Source organism: Ursus americanus, chromosome 17 (assembly GCF_024610735.1).
Source record: "Ursus americanus isolate L20-20 chromosome 17, mUrsAme1.1.p, whole genome shotgun sequence".
In the NCBI taxonomy this organism is placed as follows: Eukaryota; Metazoa; Chordata; class Mammalia; order Carnivora; family Ursidae; genus Ursus; species Ursus americanus.
This window is the reverse complement of record NC_142143.1, coordinates 55,177,362-55,195,197: the sequence shown is the minus strand read 5'-3', so window position 1 is coordinate 55,195,197 and position 17,836 is coordinate 55,177,362. Positions and strand designations below refer to the sequence as shown.

At 51.9% G+C, this 17,836-nt stretch overlaps 2 protein-coding genes across 2 annotated transcripts; both read left to right on the top strand.

The window, feature by feature from the left end:
- Positions 1-31: 31 nt before the first annotated feature.
- PIP4K2C (phosphatidylinositol-5-phosphate 4-kinase type 2 gamma) lies at positions 32-10,926 on the top strand. Its single transcript, XM_045789737.2, has 10 exons — positions 32-313; positions 2,931-3,028; positions 3,683-3,779; positions 4,125-4,268; positions 6,878-7,024; positions 7,216-7,254; positions 7,837-7,950; positions 8,306-8,573; positions 8,748-8,851; positions 9,041-10,926. Exons 1-10 carry the CDS (start codon positions 140-142, stop codon positions 9,119-9,121), a joined length of 1,266 nt encoding a protein of 421 aa, XP_045645693.1. The 5' UTR covers positions 32-139; the 3' UTR covers positions 9,122-10,926.
- A 1,624-nt stretch (positions 10,927-12,550) lies between these two features.
- DTX3 (deltex E3 ubiquitin ligase 3) lies at positions 12,551-17,650 on the top strand. Its single transcript, XM_045789743.2, is given in 7 exon segments — positions 12,551-13,169; positions 13,795-13,859; positions 14,050-14,129; positions 14,489-14,837; positions 14,839-15,225; positions 16,375-16,592; positions 16,944-17,650. Coding segments are annotated over 5 exon segments (1,059 nt in total). The 5' UTR covers positions 12,551-13,169; positions 13,795-13,859; positions 14,050-14,100; the 3' UTR covers positions 17,020-17,650.
- The last annotated feature ends 186 nt before the right edge of the window (positions 17,651-17,836 follow it).

Here is a 17,836-nt window from a genome sequence, read left to right as displayed (position 1 = left end):
GCACCGCCCTGCTGCGCGCCTGCGGGCCAGCCTCCGGTCACGTGACGGCGGCCCAGGTGAGCACCGCTTCCGGGGTCGGGAGCCTGCTTCGCCGCCGGCTCCGGCTTCCAGTCCATCGGGTGCACGGGAGAGGCTGACTATGGCGTCCTCCTCTGTCCCGCCGGCCACCGTACCGGCGGCGACAGCGGCCCCGGGTCCGGGTTTCGGCTTCGCCTCCAAAACCAAGAAGAAGCATTTCGTGCAGCAGAAGGTGAAGGTGTTCCGGGCGGCCGACCCGCTGGTGGGCGTGTTCCTGTGGGGCGTAGCCCACTCGGTGAGACCCGGCACTAGCCCCCCCAGAAGTCCTGTCCGAACCCCGCTGCTCTTGCTCCTCCGGGCGTCCCTGTTTCCAGGCTCCCGCCTCCGGAGCCCCTCGCGCTGCCCCTTTTCCCCCGCGGCTGTCCTGGTCCCTGGCCACCAAACCCCAGGTGTTCCCCGGCGTATCTTCTCGCTCTAGATGTTGTTGTTGTTTCTTTTTTGAAATGTAGACTTTTGTTTCCCCCTCCGCCCTCTATTCCACCACTCTAGTTACGTCTTCTCCACCTGAAATCCAGCTCGCTGCCTCCTTCCTGCCAGGTCCAGCCTCAGCCGCAGGCCGCGGAGACTGGCCGGACCCGGCTTCAGCTGGAAGGACATTAGGGGGAGTGGCTCTTCAGGGTTGGTGGTGGTGAGGTCTCCGGTGAGAGTTTGTGCGTGGAAGGGGCGCAGGGAAGGTAATTGAATGAGGGGGATAGTACACTTTCCTTTCTAAGCTGCTGTCCTTGATTTTGGAACCTTGGCTCTGGGGGAAGGTCCAGGCTTTCCTAGACCTTCTAATCATGCCTGTCCCTTCCTGTCCCTTCCAGAGGTACAGCATTTCTGAGAAGCAACCCACCCTGAGCCTCGTTAAGGCTTATGTATGGTGCGTGTGTGTGTGTGTATGTATGTATATATATATATATATACATACATACACACACACACATAGCCTTGGTCTTAACTGCATCCCCATTGCTGGCTGCAGTGCTGGTGTTTGGTGTAAGTGGGGGGTCATCTTTGACCAAAGAGATGGCTGAGCAGCTGTGGTCCTGGGGACGCTATGATGGTGAACTTTAGAAACAGGTAGATTGTATGGCCTGGGAATCTGGAGGAGGCCAAAGAGGCCAGTGTATCTTTTTTCCTTCACTCAGGTGAAGGAAGCACGGCCATTGCTCCTCTTCCCTTGGATTTGGAGTGGGAGGGATGCAGGGACCTGGACTGTAACAGGCAATATTTTATAAATCAATTTCCTCGAATCCTTACAGTCATGGCAGGGTTGTGGAGGTGGACCGGGGTGAGGAAGAGTACAATTTTTTGTCTCCTTCTTAATTTGTAGTTTCCAGTGTCTTTTGGTGGGGGGGCTCTGTATTTGTATTTGTGGTTCTGTGGACCGCTCCCATAGTATCCATGCTAAGGCACTCGGTGTGGGCAAAGCTGATGGAGGTAGAGCTGTCTGTCACGTGTACTTTCCAGGTGACCCATCCATCCTTTTGGGAAGCTGAACAGGGAGGATTTTTCTTTGGTAAGGGTTGAGGGAGTTACACAGGAGAGCTGCCTCAATTTCCCTAGGTATATATACTTTAAGCTCCAACACCCCACCCTGCAGCCAACCCACATTTACTTCAAGTGTCTAGAATGGAGAATTCCTTGAACATATGTCTTAGTGATGATTCAGCCTGCTTAACAGCAGGTGGCGAGGAGGGGGCATGAAGAACTATAGCTGAATTTTAGGCTGGGAATCTCAAGTGACTTTTTTTTTGTTTTCCTGGAGGAATCTGTTCTGTCCTCCTTTTCTACTGAGAATGAAAGGAGCACAGTTTCACTGCAATCTGTGGGATTTAGGTTAGACTGCACTTCATAACCTCTGTTGAATGATCAAGTAAACATAGGTAAGACATCCTTTTATTCACTTAAGAAACACCTCAGGACCCCTTGTGCCGAACATTATGCTAGCTAGGCACCTGAGAGACAGACAGCTACAACTGGTCCTTGCCCTCGAAGAGCGCACAATGTGGGTAGGGAACTTACATAAACTAGCCGTTAGAGTCATATGATAAGTGCGCTATTAAAGGTGGGTGAGCGGTACTGTGACAACGCCGGGGAGAAAACACATCTCCTCGGGATTTCTTCGTACAGGGACCCCCTTTTGACCCAGAATTAGCAGATGGATGATTCTGGGGGCCGAGGAAAGCATGTGTTGCTTGCATCCTTTGGGCCGTGGGCCGGCTTGACTTTAAGAACAGACACTAATGAGCTCATATCCTCTGCCTGCATGCATGCATTCCCTCTGAAATCAGCTGCTCTTCTCTTACTTTACACCCAGGCAGGTGGGGGCCTATAGAGAGACCTGGGTCAGGGTGGTCTGGAAGGCCTGGTCCTGTTTGTAAGGAGATGCCTCTTGTAGGACGTGGACTTCTCATTCTTTTTGCTGTGGACTCCTCAGAGTCCCATTAACTCTCTTGTCTACTTCAAAAAAAATGCCTTTTGTTTTGTTTTTAATGGAGCATGGAACTGTTTGTCTTCAGTGTTTTGAGTCTGCTGAGGGTATTTTTTTTCTTTAGAACTTCTCACAGCTTTAAAAATAGCCCTGAGCTGCTCACAGGGTTTGCCTAATATAAAATGACTGTTGTGAGCATGAAGTTCCACGGGGGTGGAGTGTGAGGGGCTGTGTGTGGGGGCCGCTGACTGCAGTCCTTGCTGGGCAGCAGGAGAGATCAGACGCCTTCTCTCACCTCTAGCAAGTAGATGCGTAACCAGTGTTCGTAAAGGAACGAGGTTTGAGTTGCCCTTTTCTGACTCTTGCCCAGATACAGGGTAGAAGTAGCCCCCCCACCCCTACTCACTGGCTCCCTATTCTTGTTTCGGCTTCTCAGATCAATGAGCTCAGCCAGGTACCTCCCCCCGTGATGCTGCTGCCAGACGACTTTAAGGCTAGCTCCAAGATCAAGGTCAACAATCACCTTTTCCACAGGTATGTGGAGATCTCTGCTCTTCTCCTGTCAACCTTCCTAGAAGAATAATACATAATTTTAAGAGTTAAGTGTCAGTGAATTGAAGGCAGTTTACAAGTTCTGTGTTCTAACCCCCTTCCCAGTGCAGAGATTCAGTATCGTGCAAGAAACCATTAAAATAACTTCCAGTGTTCTCTACACCCGTATACATTTGTAATAGTTTGTTTCTTATCTAGCCTGGCAATACCACAGAGTAAATACATTTAGATGCCCTTACCGTTAGCGTCTGATAGAGACTCCCTGAAAGAAATATCTGAGTCTAGGCGCTTCTGGTATCAGAAGATGCCATTCAAAACAGTGGCACCTGTTGCCAATTTTAGGATGTCTCAAACTTGCAGGAGATTTGGAAACGATTCTGTTTAAACGGGCATTAAATCCTGGTTCTACTTAAGCTACTTACCAGCTCTGCTTTTGAAGCAGGTCACTCAACCACCCTGAGCCCCAGTCTCCCCTTCTATAAAATGGGAATAATATACCTTTAAAGGACTTCACAAGAGGTTTATGAGAATCAAATAAGGTAAATGTGTGAAGGTGCTCTATAAACTGTCAAGCCCCATATAAACGTAAGGTAATATTGTTACTTTGTTTTCTTACCTTGAAAACCCCTATTTCAGGGAAAATCTGCCTAGTCATTTCAAGTTCAAGGAGTATTGCCCCCAGGTCTTCAGGAACCTCCGTGATCGATTTGGCATTGATGACCAAGATTACCTGGTGAGAGTCCTTTTTGGGTGAGGGGAGTCCTTTCTCCCTGACAACCGGGGAATCCTTGGGCCAGTCATGTTTGGAGAAATGAGAGCTTTGGCAAGTCTGATTCTTTACCTGTTTGTGGTCACAGGCATCTTCAAAAATCTGTTGAAAGCCATTAACCCTGTCCTTGGGGAAACATGTAGCTACATTAAAATTTTTGCTTTCACTTTCATTCAGTCCGGATGAAGAACCCCTGCTCAACCTTTTATCCAGGGGTTTTATCCACTTCCAGACACAGTCACTTGACCATTATCCTATGACTTGCATCTCCATACAAAGAGGAAAAGAGCCTCTGGCCTGTGTTCCCAGGTCTCCCTCACCCGAAGTCCCCCAAGTGAAAGTGAAGGCAGCGACGGCCGCTTCCTTATCTCCTACGATCGAACTCTGGTCATCAAAGAAGTATCCAGTGAGGACATTGCTGATATGCATAGCAACCTCTCCAACTACCACCAGGTCAGGTGGCTCTCCAGCTTCATTCTTGCCTTCTCCTCTCTATTCATAGCTTAGCTGCTAAAGTACCTTGGGAAATTTCCCATCTCTTCTCCTCCCTACAACCCATTTTGCTGCCCAAGAAGCACTTGACATCATGTTTTTGAAAACTAGGAATTTCAGAAAAAGCCTTTGCATACCTCTTTGTGTCTGACCAAATAGGAGAAGTTAGACATGTTCCTTCTCATTTGGTATTTACAATCTAGAACCGCTGTGGCTTGCTACATAAAGGGCACACATAGAGCAAAGTATGAACTATAGATTGAGCCAGAGTTAGGTGAAGTGTTAATACCAAATATACTGTCAGGAACAAATGGGTTTTGAGGAGAAAATCAGGATAAGCGTGCAGTTGGGGATAAATTTAAGGGGAGAAGCCATGATCATATCCAGTCCTAAGTGGGATTAGGGAGCCTATTCTGTCTGATCAGATTAACTTGGAATGTGGAGTTTCCAGAATATTTTGCCTGAATATCTCCCCGGAATATTTTACCTGAATATCTCCCCGAGGTCAACGAGCAAGGAATAGATAAAAGACTCGAGAACTGATTGGTTTATTCAACAAACACTGAATGTCCATTATCACCGGGCCCCCATGAGGCAGCAGAGAAAGAGGTGGATGAGGAAGAGGCTCTGGAGGGTCTCTCGGTCTGACGGCAGAGGTCAGGAAAGCAGCAGCGTGAGCACACAGCGGGGGGGGGGGGGGGGCGTGCCGCAGTAGAGGCGGTAAGGAGTGCTGTGGGGGTGCAGAGGAAGAGCATCCTAACCTCCCTGGGGCACGAGGTGCACTGGGAGGTTGAAGGAGAGTTTTTTAGAGAGAGTAGCATAGGAGTTGATGCTTGAAAGACTAGTATGGACTCCTTAGACAAGCTGGAAGAAAGCATTCTAGGCAAGGGAAAACCTGTCAAGGCACAGAGCTGCGAGAGAGGTATGTTATTTAGAAATAGCCCCCTGACTGCATTTTCAAGAGTGGGCTGGAGAGGGGACGACTGGGAGTGAAGAGTGAGCAGGTAGGAGGGAATGAGAACAGTCTCTGCGAGCAAGCCCTGGCGGCCGAGATGCAGAGGAAGACCTGTGGGAGGCTTGTGCGAATTGAGGCCAAGTGTCCTTCAGATTTCTGCTTCAGGATAACTGGGTGTCCATTTATGAATGTTTGGGAAGCAGAAAAAGGTTTTGGGGGGAAGGCTGCTCTGATTTAGACATGTTGAATGTGGGTTTTCTGCAGTTCCTCCAGATACAGGTGTCCCGTAAGTGGTTGGGGGATGAAGTTCAGGCAAGTAGAAGTGTAGATTTGAGAGTCGCACGGGGACAGACGGTGATTAAAACCAGAAATATAGACTAGATTATTGACGGGAAGTGTGTGGAGAAGAAATGAAAAGAAGCAAGGAGAGAGGAGAGCCCGTAAAGTAGACTTTGAGTGCCGGGTGCCCTCCTTTGTTCTATGTGGGATTTGAGGAAGAGGGAGGAGAATTGGAAGAGCGGACTAGTGGGAGCTCAGGGTGAAGAGAGTTCCAGAGAGAGACCGGTCAGGAGTATTAAGTGCCCCCTGGTTGAAATACAACAGTAACTACAATGAATACCGTTGGATTTGGCAACTGAGGGGTTTGAGGAAGGGAGATGTAGATTTCAGAGGAAAAATGAGGGCATGAATCTGATTTCACTGGGTTGAGGTGTGCATGAGAGGAAGTGGATTGACTACTTTTCTGAGAAGGCTGGCTCTGAAGAGAATGAGGCCGCAATACTGAGAGAGACAGCTGCATTGAAAGAGGAATAGTTTTTTAAGAATCCAAATTATAAGCCATCATGTGAACATTTTTACTACAGGAATCTAGCCCACCAGGAGACATTAGTCTAGGTAAAATCATTTCACTGGTAAGGAGATGTAATTTCTAATCCTGGTTCTGTTATCACTTGAACTTAAAGAGGGTCTAGGGGCGCCTGGGTGGCTCTGTTGTTTAAGCAGCCTACTCTTGATTTCAGATCAGGTCATGATCTCAGGGTCCTGGGATTGAGCCAGGCTCCGAGCTCAGCCGGGAGTCTGCTTGTCTCTCTCCCTCTGTGCCCCCCTTGTGCTCTCTCTCTCTCCCTCTTTCTCATTCTTAAGTAAATAAATCTTTAAGAGACATTATACAAATGGAATAAATCAGAGGAGATGAGGGTTCAGAAACTGCATGGATAACCACAGGCCTCTTTAACAAGTCCCCACCACTTTTTTTTTTAGATTTGTTTTTTTTAGATTTTATTTATGTATTTATGTGTGTGAGAGAGAGAGGTGCACTTGGCAGGGGGTCGGAGGGAGGGAGAGGAAGAGGTGAAAGAATCCCAAGTGGATTCCACAATCTGTGGGGCTCAATCTCACAACCCTGAAATCATGACCTGAGTGGAAACCAAGAGTCAGATGCTCAACTGACTAGCCACCCAGGTGCCCCCCTCCCCCTACCACTTTTGACCTTGGAACCTCTCTACTTGAAGTTGTCTGCCCTACCCTGGAATGGTGGCATTTGCATTCCTATCCCTGGGTTCTTCGTGCATTTACTCTTCCGCTTCTCCCCATTCCTTCCTCCCTTCTACCCCAGTACATCGTGAAGTGCCATGGCAACACACTGCTTCCCCAGTTCCTGGGGATGTACCGGGTTAGCGTGGACAATGAAGACAGCTACATGCTTGTGATGCGTAACATGTTTAGCCACCGTCTTCCTGTGCACAGGAAGTATGACCTCAAGGTAAGGAGAGGATAGCTAGGGCTGAGGGAGAGGCTCCTGACGGCCTGAGAGTGGGGAATGGCCTGGGAGGGCACCTAGATGGTTCATGTCAAAGGAAAGAAGACTCTGGGTTTGAGTACTCATCTTAGGAGCTGGATCCTAACTGTTCCTTTAGCTACTTCTGCTGACTTGGTCTTTGGGTCTCTCCACAGGGCTCCCTAGTATCCCGAGAAGCCAGCGATAAGGAAAAGGTGATGCTAATATTAGGTGATGGGATGAGGGAGGGCAGATAAAGGGACCTCCTTAGGCTAGAGGTAGGGGCACCAGCTATTTATTCTTATCTTAAACCGCCAAAAGGAAGAGAGGGGGAACTGGTATGGATCCAGGGATTCAGTGTTTGGAATGGGCGGCGGGAGCGGCTGCGTTCTCGCTGGCCTGGGTCATCTCGTGGGGAAGGTTTGGCGATGGATGAAGATGACAAACTGTAAGAGCAAAATGCTTACCTTCTACCTCCCACTCTGGGTTCTTGTATTCAAGCAGCTATTTTTGCTTAAGAAGAAGAAAGAAAAGTCAGCATGAGGGGTCTTGGCTGAAAACCATAAGCAGAAGGTAGTGGGATGTGATCTGGGGTACCACTGCAGTGACAGAGTTTGGAGAAGCCACTAGAGCTGAGAACGGCCTCTGGGGCAGCGTGGCAATGTGGAGGCAGAGAGGGGCTGTAACATCTCTCTCCCCTCAAGGCTACTGAGTTAGACATAGAGCCCCAGGGAGAGCATTGTTCTCTGGGACCTTGGGGGAAGGAATGTATTCCTAAGAGGTCCCTTTACTTTCAGGTTAAAGAATTGCCCACCCTTAAGGATATGGATTTTCTCAACAAGAACCAGAAGGTTTATATTGGTGAAGAGGAGAAGAAAGTATTTCTAGAGAAACTAAAGAGAGATGTGGAGGTGATGATCGGGGTGCTTGGGAAATGGCTGTTTTCTTTTGCTCCCCATTCCCAATCTGAGGGAACTGCTCCTCCTCCCTTTATTCTTTGGGTTCTCTGCGTGTAGGGGAGTTGGGTGTGGGACATGAAAAACCCTTAGAGGTGACCCATGGAGGGGCTGACTAGAATCAGCTAAAAGGACGACCTCAGGTACCAGGACATGGATGCACTACAGGGCAGTGGTATCCTTCCAGTCCTCAATTTTCATCCTTCCTTTCCCCGGGAGGGCCCCAGAAACTCAGGAGTGGAGGTAGAGGGGTGGTTCCTGGGAGTGGGGAAGGAGGGCTGAGGTATCTGATTTGTCAGTGGGGTCTCAGTTCCTAGTGCAGCTGAAGATCATGGACTACAGCCTTCTGCTGGGCATCCACGACATCATTCGGGGCTCTGACCCAGAGGAGGAGGGGCCTGTGCGGGAGGAGGAGTCAGAGGGGGATGGGGACTGTGGCCTGACAGGACCACCTGCTCTGGTGGGCTCCTATGGCACTTCCCCTGAGGGTATCGGCGGCTACATCCATTCTCATCGGCCCCTGGGCCCTGGAGAGTTTGAGTCCTTCATTGACGTCTACGCCATTCGGAGTGCTGAGGGTGAGAGATCCGGGAAATATTAGGGGTGTTGGTTGGGGGGAGGGTTGGCCTTGGGGGACTGAGACCAGGGTGGTGGGAGAGAGGCTGGTTAGCTTTTCAAAACAGATCTGACTGGTTCTTGGGGAGAGGGAGTTGGGACTATACTTGCTCTTCACTGCTGGTTTCTTTCCCCAGGGGCTCCCCAGAAGGAGGTGTATTTCATGGGCCTCATTGACATCCTGACACAGTACGATGCCAAGAAGAAAGCAGCTCACGCAGCCAAAACTGTCAAGCATGGGGTGAGCGTTCCCCAAAGCCTTTCCTTTCCTGTCTTTTGACTTTTTGGGAACAGGGAGCCTTTTGTCCCAGAGCAATGGGGTGGCAAAAGGACAAAGAGTTGGGTATGGAAGTGGTGTGGAGTGGAAAGGAGGGTGGGGGGCAAGGGTGGGGGGGTGGCCTGACACCGTGTTCCATACCTCCTCTCACAGGCTGGGGCAGAGATCTCTACTGTCCATCCTGAGCAGTATGCTAAGCGATTCCTGGATTTTATTACCAACATCTTTGCCTAAGAGACTGCCTGACTCCGTGCTGACTGCTGCTTTATGTCAAGGTGGCAGGGTTCTGAGAGGCTTGGGGGAATGGCGGATATGCTGACCACCACTTCTTCTTTTCCTCCTTTGTTAAATCCCAGCTACAGGCTCCTTCCATTCACAGAACTCCATCTTATTGAGTAGGCTCTTTCTGACCCTCAGAAATGCATTCTTCTATCTCCCCCCGTCCAGTTTCCTTCCTTTTCTCCCTCCCTTCCAGCCATTCTGCTTGCTTCATTAGAGTGTTACTGTTGACTCACTCCCAAGTGCCTTGATCTTTGTAAATGTCCTGTTGTTTCTAGAACGTAGGAGGCGATGGGGGAAGGGGGTTACTTGCCATCTGCAGGACCTGACTGGACAGATGGACCTGGCTCGAGCAACTACTCTGGATGCACTTTGCTGTGTGGGATGAACTAGGAGTGTCTGAATTTTGCTGATAACTTTATAGAACTCACTGTGGCGTGCTTCCTTCCCAGGAGGCCCTGGGATGGAGGACTTTCAAGATACTACAGTTGTGGGTGCTGGCATGCACACATGTGACGGGATATGGCCCATCTTACACACTAATGGGGTGGGGAGTGGTGAGTCGGCTGGCACCTCGCAGAGGTGGGACCCAGGAGGACCCTTGAAATTATGCAGGGAATTGGAAAAGGTGTCTGTCAAGAATTAACTACTCTCCAAACTCTTCCTCACCCTGCTTCCAACCCCCACCCCTGTACTTCTGGGCACGAGAGCCCGAGATGGCCAAAGTGTTCAAGCCTGGGTGAGGACATTTTACTGTTGCTAGCAGCTCTTCACCAGGACCTCACACCCCTCCTTGGGCTGGAACCCTTCGGTGGGGGCGTGGGCAGTTTTGGAGGCTGGGATGGTGGGCCAGGGTAAAAGGTTCATTCCCAGTGCTAAATCTCCTCTCTTCGTGTCCAGCCATCCCTGAGGTTTTACTCCCAGCAGGAGGGAATATCTCTACGTGGGTCAATCCTGGTCATTTCGAGAGGATGAAGGACTCCGGTGTGGGAACCTCCTCTACTCCTTGGAGCTGTGCACCTGGCACTTTTCCTTTCCAGGCCCTTCGCAAACCCTTCTCCAGTTGGATTTGTTACTCTGTTCTTGTCGGTCTCATCTTATACTGCTACTGTGTCTCCCAGGGGACAGATGGCCTTCTTTGTCATCTTCACTCTCCACCCCCAGAGAGGAGTCAGAGCCATAAATCAATCACCCAGCCGCCTCCAAAGAGTTGAAATGACATGTGATAGTCTCAGAATGTAGACGACTCTGATGAGCCAGATAGTGTCCTCCCTACCCTGATGCCTTTGGGGCTAAGGCAACCATTCTTGCTACCCTCCGTCCCCTTTATGGCTTCCACACTTTTTTTTTTTTTATTAACACATAAAGATGGGCACTAGCAGCTGGCCTGTGGGGATGCGAGGATTCTTTGCTCTGTATCTAGCTGGACTGATTAGTCTCACAAGAAGTCATATAGGAGAATTCCTCTCCCCCCTCCATCTTCTGCTCCAAAGGAAGTAACAAGAGGAGTCCACAGTTAAGGATTAGAGCCCCTATGATATCTTCCCAACAGGGGCCTGCTGATCTTTTTCATTCCAGCCGTCTACCTTTCCCCTGTTGAATGCAATAAAACTCCATGACACCAGCAGCTGTTGCTCTTTAGAAATTGGTTTTCTGACCATGTGGCTAATGTATCATGAGCAGTATGGTCTTTGTTTTGTTGCTTCTGTTTTTCATCTTTTTTGTTTTATTAATTAATAAAAAAGATCTTGTGTATTTACTCCCATTGCTGTCACTATATAGGAAATAAATTATTGAATCTATATTCCTTCACAGACATGCCTCCCCCCACCCCCTTTCTGAGGAACCTTGTGCTTAGGAGTGTGGAGACCCCATGAAGAATTCCAAGCTTTAAGATGTTGGGCCCCTAACTAAGAATGTGGGTTTCTAGATAGATAGCTGTGAACTTAAAAGGTTGTGAGGGGTGTGCATGGGAATGGAAAGCTTACTCTGGCTTTGTGGGAGTTCAGCTATAGGGGCCAGGGAGAACAGCTCATGTGGCACTCCCTCATCCCCCAGGGTTCTGGGCTTGATCACACACCCATTCCTGCAAAGGTGAGTGAGCCTCTCAGAGCACACTGGCAGGAGCTAAAAGAAGGAACTGGGTGTTTCCCCAGGCTTCCTGGGAAAGATGTCTTCTGTCTGGAGAGCGGGAAGAGTACAGCGGGGTCCTGGGAAAGTGAAGAAAGGGACCAACCCTCCAGCCCAGAGGGGGGAGTGAAGAAAGGGTTGGATACATAGAAGTTGTTGCCAGTCTGGGAGATCCAGTACCATTTGGCCCTTTGGCCGAGGAGGTCTTTTGGCTGGTGGAAAAACCTGGCTTCATGTGGCCCCAGGGAAGTGAATTGGACTGGGGGCGGAGATTTCTCTGATGTGGGAAGCAGAACAGAGCAGAGCTGTTTTTTCTTTGAGAGTTTTTAACTCTATTTGAACCATAGACTTGACACCCCCTGTCCCCACCCCAAGGCATTTTTTAAAAGATGTATTCACTTCCCATTCTGGACTGGCCTCAATATCCCTGTTTGTGGAAGCAAAAGTCAGAGGCACGCACCAACACCCATCTGGGAGCAGGTTGTGGGGGTCACAGAAGGTAACAATCTAGGAAAAGGCAAGCAAAAGGGAAGGGGTTGAAATAGTTTACTCCTGGGGTTTGTTTATTTTTTAGAACCAGTGCTTTTCTTACTATGATTATTCTTTCCATCCCAAATTATTCCTCAAAGGCCCTTCTAGCAATGGCATAAGGATCACAGAAAAATTGCCCCCTTCCCCACCCACCTAAACCGACACTGCTCGCCCACCCATCCACCACCAGCTTGCAGAAGCTGCCACGCAGCTGGCTGGAAACGCAGAGGGAGAGGGCCCCTCCCGGGAGGGGGAAGCGAGAAGGGTGGCGTCTCTAAGAGATTTAACCTCCTACCCTCGGTTCCACACGCCACCCCCTCCCTCCAAAGACTGGGACGGCGCCTCCATTTTTGTTTTGGGGCGGAAGGGCAGGGGCTCGTGGATGGAAGGGGGTCAAAGGAAACGGTGATTAGCACCTGTACCGGGGAAGCGGGTGCCGTCCTCCCTGCTACCCTTTCTCCTAGTCTGCACCCCCTCTGCAAACTCCCCCCCCCCACCTTCTCGGGGTCTCCCCCCCCTTGTTGCTAAGGCCCAGACCGTCATCCCAGCAACAGCCTCAGTCATGTGACCGGCAATGGCGGCGCTGACGGGAGGTAGGTGAGCCCGGCGCCCCCCACACCCACCGCGCGCCCCCCGGACCCCGCTCGCACCCCCCGCGCGCCCTCCCTGCCCCCCTTGCGCCCCCTCCTCCGCCTCCTTACCGGCGCGCGGCGCCGGGGCCCCCCTCCACGCCTGGCCGATCCTCTTCCTATAACCCTCCAGCCTTGGCCTCCATTTGGGGGTTCTGGGGACCGCGATCCGGCCGACATACACCCCCACCCAGTGGTGGGGCTCTGGGGGCTCCGGCGAGAGGGGGACGTGGGGATTGGTTCTGGATCTTGCAGGAGGTCATGGGGGGAGGGGTGGGGTTGCCTCAGTTGATGGCCCCAGGGACCCTCGCCCTTCCCGGCTGCCCCTGTCCGGCCTCTGTCTGGAGGGAGGGACTGGCCCTGTGTCCGGCCTGGGTTGCCCCAGAGGAACGAGAGACCCAGCATAAGCTGTGGCCCCGCCTCCCTTTTCTGTGCCAGCCCGACTTGGAGCTAAGGACATCTAGGTCCTGGGTTCCCTCTGATGGAGAGGGGGTGTTCCACCTTGAATAGACAGAATGAGCTGAGGTTCTAGGATATCAGTTTCACTTTCTGAATCTCGAGGTGCATCTGGCCTTGAGGGGACTATGATGGAGGCACAAACAGACAGCCGCTCCCCTTTGGATCAGTCAGGAATTGAGGTCACACTAATGGCCCCTCTTTCTATTTGAGCTATGTTCGGAGGTGGTGTAGGGACAGCTCTGTAGCTGAACATGGTAAGACTCAGGGGAAACATAAGTCTCCTCCAGCTGAGCCCCTGCTGAGCCCCACCCCTCCCTAAATGCAGACTGGGTTCCTGACAGGCGTACTGCTCCAGTGCGGGGGGTGGGGGGGGTGGGGGGGGTTAATAGGTGACAGTAAGAACTTTGTTCTTTAGGGGCTGTTGCCACTTTGTTCGCATTCCAAACAGACTTCAGCAGAAGGGGCTGGGTTAGCTCTCAAAGAAGGCTCCCTAGCAATAGGGGCTGAATTATTTGGGAATATGGGGCAGGGTGAGGAGTTGGGCAGCATAGGGAATATTCCTACCCATGTGATCTGAGGGAGGTGGCAAGAAAGACCTCCATCTGTGTGGGCTTTTCCCTTCCTGACTTCTCTTACCTGTGCCCTAGGCTTTCTTGAGAGCCTCAGAGCTGGGGAAGAGAAGAGGAAAGTTCACATGTTCAAGTTCCATCTTTAGCAACTTGGGAGAGGCTGGGGATGCAGTTCTGCAGAAGAGAAGGAGAGGAAATGGAAGAGGAGTTTTTGTTTTGTTTCTGGGCTGCTGGTGGAGTGGGGGTGAGGGGGGTATGGTAACATTTGTCATCATAATCCTTTGCTCTCTACTCTCCCCCTTCCCCCTAGTCCTGGTCAGCTGAGTGTGGAAACAGAGGGATTTCTGCTGCTCTTATTGTTCATGGGCTTTCCAGGTATCTGCTTCCCAAGGGAAACTCAGCTTTCACCTTTAAATTGGTTTCCTTCATTCCATGTGCCAAGTAATCCCATTCCCGGTAACTTACACCCAGGTTCCCAGTCTTCTGTTACATGGGCTGCTGGGTTGGTGCATGTGGGAAGGCGGTAGGGGGTTTCTCACTTTCCCTCCTTTTCCTTTCCACCCAGCAGGTCACACAACCTACAAGTAGGGAGCAGGGACAGTGAGAGCAAGCCTGCATGCCAATTCTAAGCTCTTCGGGATCAAAGTGAGCAAAAAGTCTCCCTTCCCTTTAAAGAAGCCAGTTTTCACCCAGAGGGAGGAGGGCCAGATTGTTTCTGTGGTCTTGGGAGGAGTGTAAAGAGAACCAAGACTGGTGCTTGGCTCAGATGATAATAATAATAAAGTTATAGAAATTTCCTTGCTCTTCAGTGGGTGCTGGGGTTTGAAAGCTAAGAGGAGACAGAAAATGAACTTGGGGGAGGAGTTGGGGGTTGGACTTTGAGATAGTAGAGGCAATATAGGGTTGGAAAGGAACCTGAAGTAGGAGGCACTGATTTTGTCAAATGGGGACCCCCCACCCTGAGTCCCTTTCACCCTGGGGGCAGTGTCGTTCGTCCTGTCCAGAATGGCAGCCTGTGGAGGCACCTGCAAGAACAAAGTGACTGTCTCCAAGCCTGTGTGGGACTTCCTGAGCAAGGAGACCCCAGCCCGGCTGGCCCGGCTTCGGGAGGAACACCGTGTATCCATCCTCATAGATGGCGAGACTTCTGACATCTATGTCCTCCAGCTTTCCCCACAGGGCCCTCCCCCGGCCCCTCCCAATGGGCTCTACCTGGCCCGGAAGGCTCTCAAGGGGCTGCTAAAAGAGGCCGAGAAAGAGCTGAAGAAAGCTCAGAGGCAGGGCGAGCTTATGGGCTGCCTGGCTTTGGGGGGTGGTGGGGAGCACCCCGAGCTACACCGTCCAGGGCCCCCCCCCTCCCCCTCTTCGAGCAGCCCCACTTCTGCCCCCAGGGGCTCGGGGGCTGCCCCCCCCTCCTCCTCCCCTCCCCCCTCCCCTTCCTCCCCGCCTTCGGGAGGAGGCCGAAGAACAGGAGAGCACCTGCCCCATCTGTCTGGGGGAGATCCAGAACGCCAAGACACTGGAGAAGTGCCGGCACTCATTCTGTGAGGGCTGCATCACCCGGGCCCTGCAGGTGAAAAAGGCCTGTCCCATGTGTGGCCGCTTCTATGGGCAGCTGGTGGGCAACCAGCCCCAGAACGGGCGGATGCTGGTCTCTAAGGACGCCACACTCCTACTGCCCAGCTATGAGAAGTATGGCACCATCGTCATCCAGTACGTCTTCCCGCCCGGTGTCCAGGGGGTAAGAAGTCCTACGGCCTGCCTTTCCCCTTGGCTTCCCCCACTTTGGTTTGTTCTCTGACCGAGGGAAACAGGGTGAAGGGGAGTGTGTTTGTTAGGTGTGGTGTGGTCTTGCTGTCTCCCAGGGTGCCTTCCCGCTCAGTGCCCCGGAGCTAGGAGGTCCCCTTCAGGCCCAGCTTTTCTATCCCACCACTCCAAGGCAGACATGAAAACCAGGGATGAGAGAGAGGAACTGCAGACTATTTCCTGGATGAACTTGGATGTCGCAAGCCATTCTTGGCAGGGGTGAATTCTGCGGAGATGGTGGCTCAGGGCAGGCAGGCATAGCAGGAAGGGCTCTGACCCTCCTCACAGAGCCCTGAGTTAGGTTACTTCGTTCCAGGTGGATGAGAGGAAAACCTTGATGACAGTGGAAGGTTAAAACAGGAGTGGTCAGCAGCCTATAGGCCTCTTCCTGCTTGACGAAGCAAGAGTAATTTTCAGTCCTGGTTTGCAGAGGGACCGGGAAGCGCTGTCTTAAGAAGAGTAGTGGGAAGACAGAACAGGGTAGGCAGGCACAGAAGCATTGCGAGTGTTTTCAGGTGGAGAAGGGAAGGCGGAAAGATAGATTATTCGGAGCCTTCCCATTTCTGCTGAGTTATCTGGTGAGTAAGGATCAGCTACTCTCCTCACTTTTGAGAATCCATTCGTTGCTGAATTGAGACTTGAGGAATTGAGGCGGCAGAAAGAACTTCTTTACTAGTAAGGATTTTGGGGGCGCCTGGGTGGCGCAGTTGTTAAGCGTCTGCTTTGGCTCAGGGTGTGATCCCGGCAGCGTTATGGGATTGAGCCCCACGTCAGGCTCCTCTGCTGGGAGCCTGCTTCTTCCTCTCCCACTCCCCCTGCCTGTGTTCCCTCTCTCTGTGTCAAATAAATAAATAAAATATTAAAAAAAAAATAGTAAGGATTTTGTTCCAAAAACAGGCTCTGCTGTCCAAACCTTTCAAGGAAGTCTCTCCTTCCTTGAAAGGCTGTCAGCCTGTTGCTGCCCTGTCAGCATTAGCTGGGGGTGCACAGACAGACAGCTGGCCAGGATGACCCTCTGTTGGCATCATGGGCCTTCAGACGCCCAGCTGCTCACTGTCCTCTCTCTGCTTCCCCTTCCTCCCAGGCTGAACACCCAAACCCAGGAGTTCGGTATCCTGGTACCACACGGGTGGCCTACCTCCCGGACTGCCCTGAGGGCAACAAGGTGCTGACCCTGTTCCGCAAGGCATTTGACCAGCGTCTCACCTTCACTATCGGCACGTCCATGACCACAGGGAGACCGAATGTCATCACCTGGAACGACATCCACCACAAGACCAGCTGCACAGGGGGACCCCAGCTGTGCGACCCTCCTTTGTTTCCTTTCCCTGGGCCCCTCCCCTTCTCTCCATTTGCAGTGAGCGAGGGACATTAATCCCCTCTCTTGCTGGGAGCCTCCTAACTGGAGAGGACCACCCCGAACTATTCAACCTTCTCTTCCATCCCAGTTTCTCTACATTCAATCCGGTCCAACTTATGCCCAGCTTAACCTACAAAAATAAGCAGAATTGGGCTAAGTTATCTCGGGTTTGGATATCCTTAGGGGAGGTAGGGAGGGGCTGGAAGGGGGTACCCAGAATGAGGGTGAGCATGAGGTTAATACGAGTAAGCTGCAACAGCTAATCCCTGACCTTCATTTCTCTTTGCTCCCAGGTTTGGGTACCCGGACCCCACCTACCTGACCCGGGTGCAAGAAGAGCTGAGAGCCAAGGGTATCACAGATGACTGAAGGACATCCCCTTTGCCAAGCCCTTGGCTTTCTCCATAGGACCCAGCGGAAGCCTCTGTTCTCCTCTCTCCCTCTGCCCCCCACGCCACACAAATAGGGGACCAGTCTGACTGGGGAAGGAGTTCAGAGAGGGAGGGGGCCATCCCTTCCCCTGTCCCCCACAGGCCAAGTGCTTCAGTGCAGTGTGAGCCACTCCCTTCTGGCAGAGGGATCTCCCAGGCTCTGCTCCCCTCCTCCCCCTGTACATACTCCCAATCTCCCTGCCCCCTCCATTGCCCTTGGCTTTTTCTGGTATGTGCTGTGCTCCAGTGACTAAGCTAAGAAAGGACCTGGGTGGGGAGGGAGGGTCTCTTGAGCCCCCTGCCCCCACAAACTGCTCCACTGCTGAACTTCGGTGTGGGGGAGGGGGAATGGGGCTGAGGTGAGCCCCCAAGGAGCCGGCCTTGTGTGTTCTTCAGAAACAATCCCCCTTCTACCTTACCCTTGTCCTCTCTCTCCTGTGTCTCCGTCTCTGTCAGTCTGTCTCCCGCTCTTCCCTGCCCCGTAGAAGGAGCCTCCTTACCCTGATCTGGAATTGCCGCCAGACTGTAGCTTTTAATTTAATAAAAATAAAGTAAAATATGCAACTCTCCATGCCACACCCTTTCTGTTCTGTGGACCAGGGTGGGGGTGGGGTGGGGAGCGGAACCTGTCGAGAAGGGGAAGGGGGTGGTGGTGATCGGGGAAATCCCGGTGCGTGTCCCCAGTCTCTGCCTCCAGAGTGCCTGGGGAAACCGCACGTATTTAGTGCGCTCCTGACGCATCCACGTCGGAATCG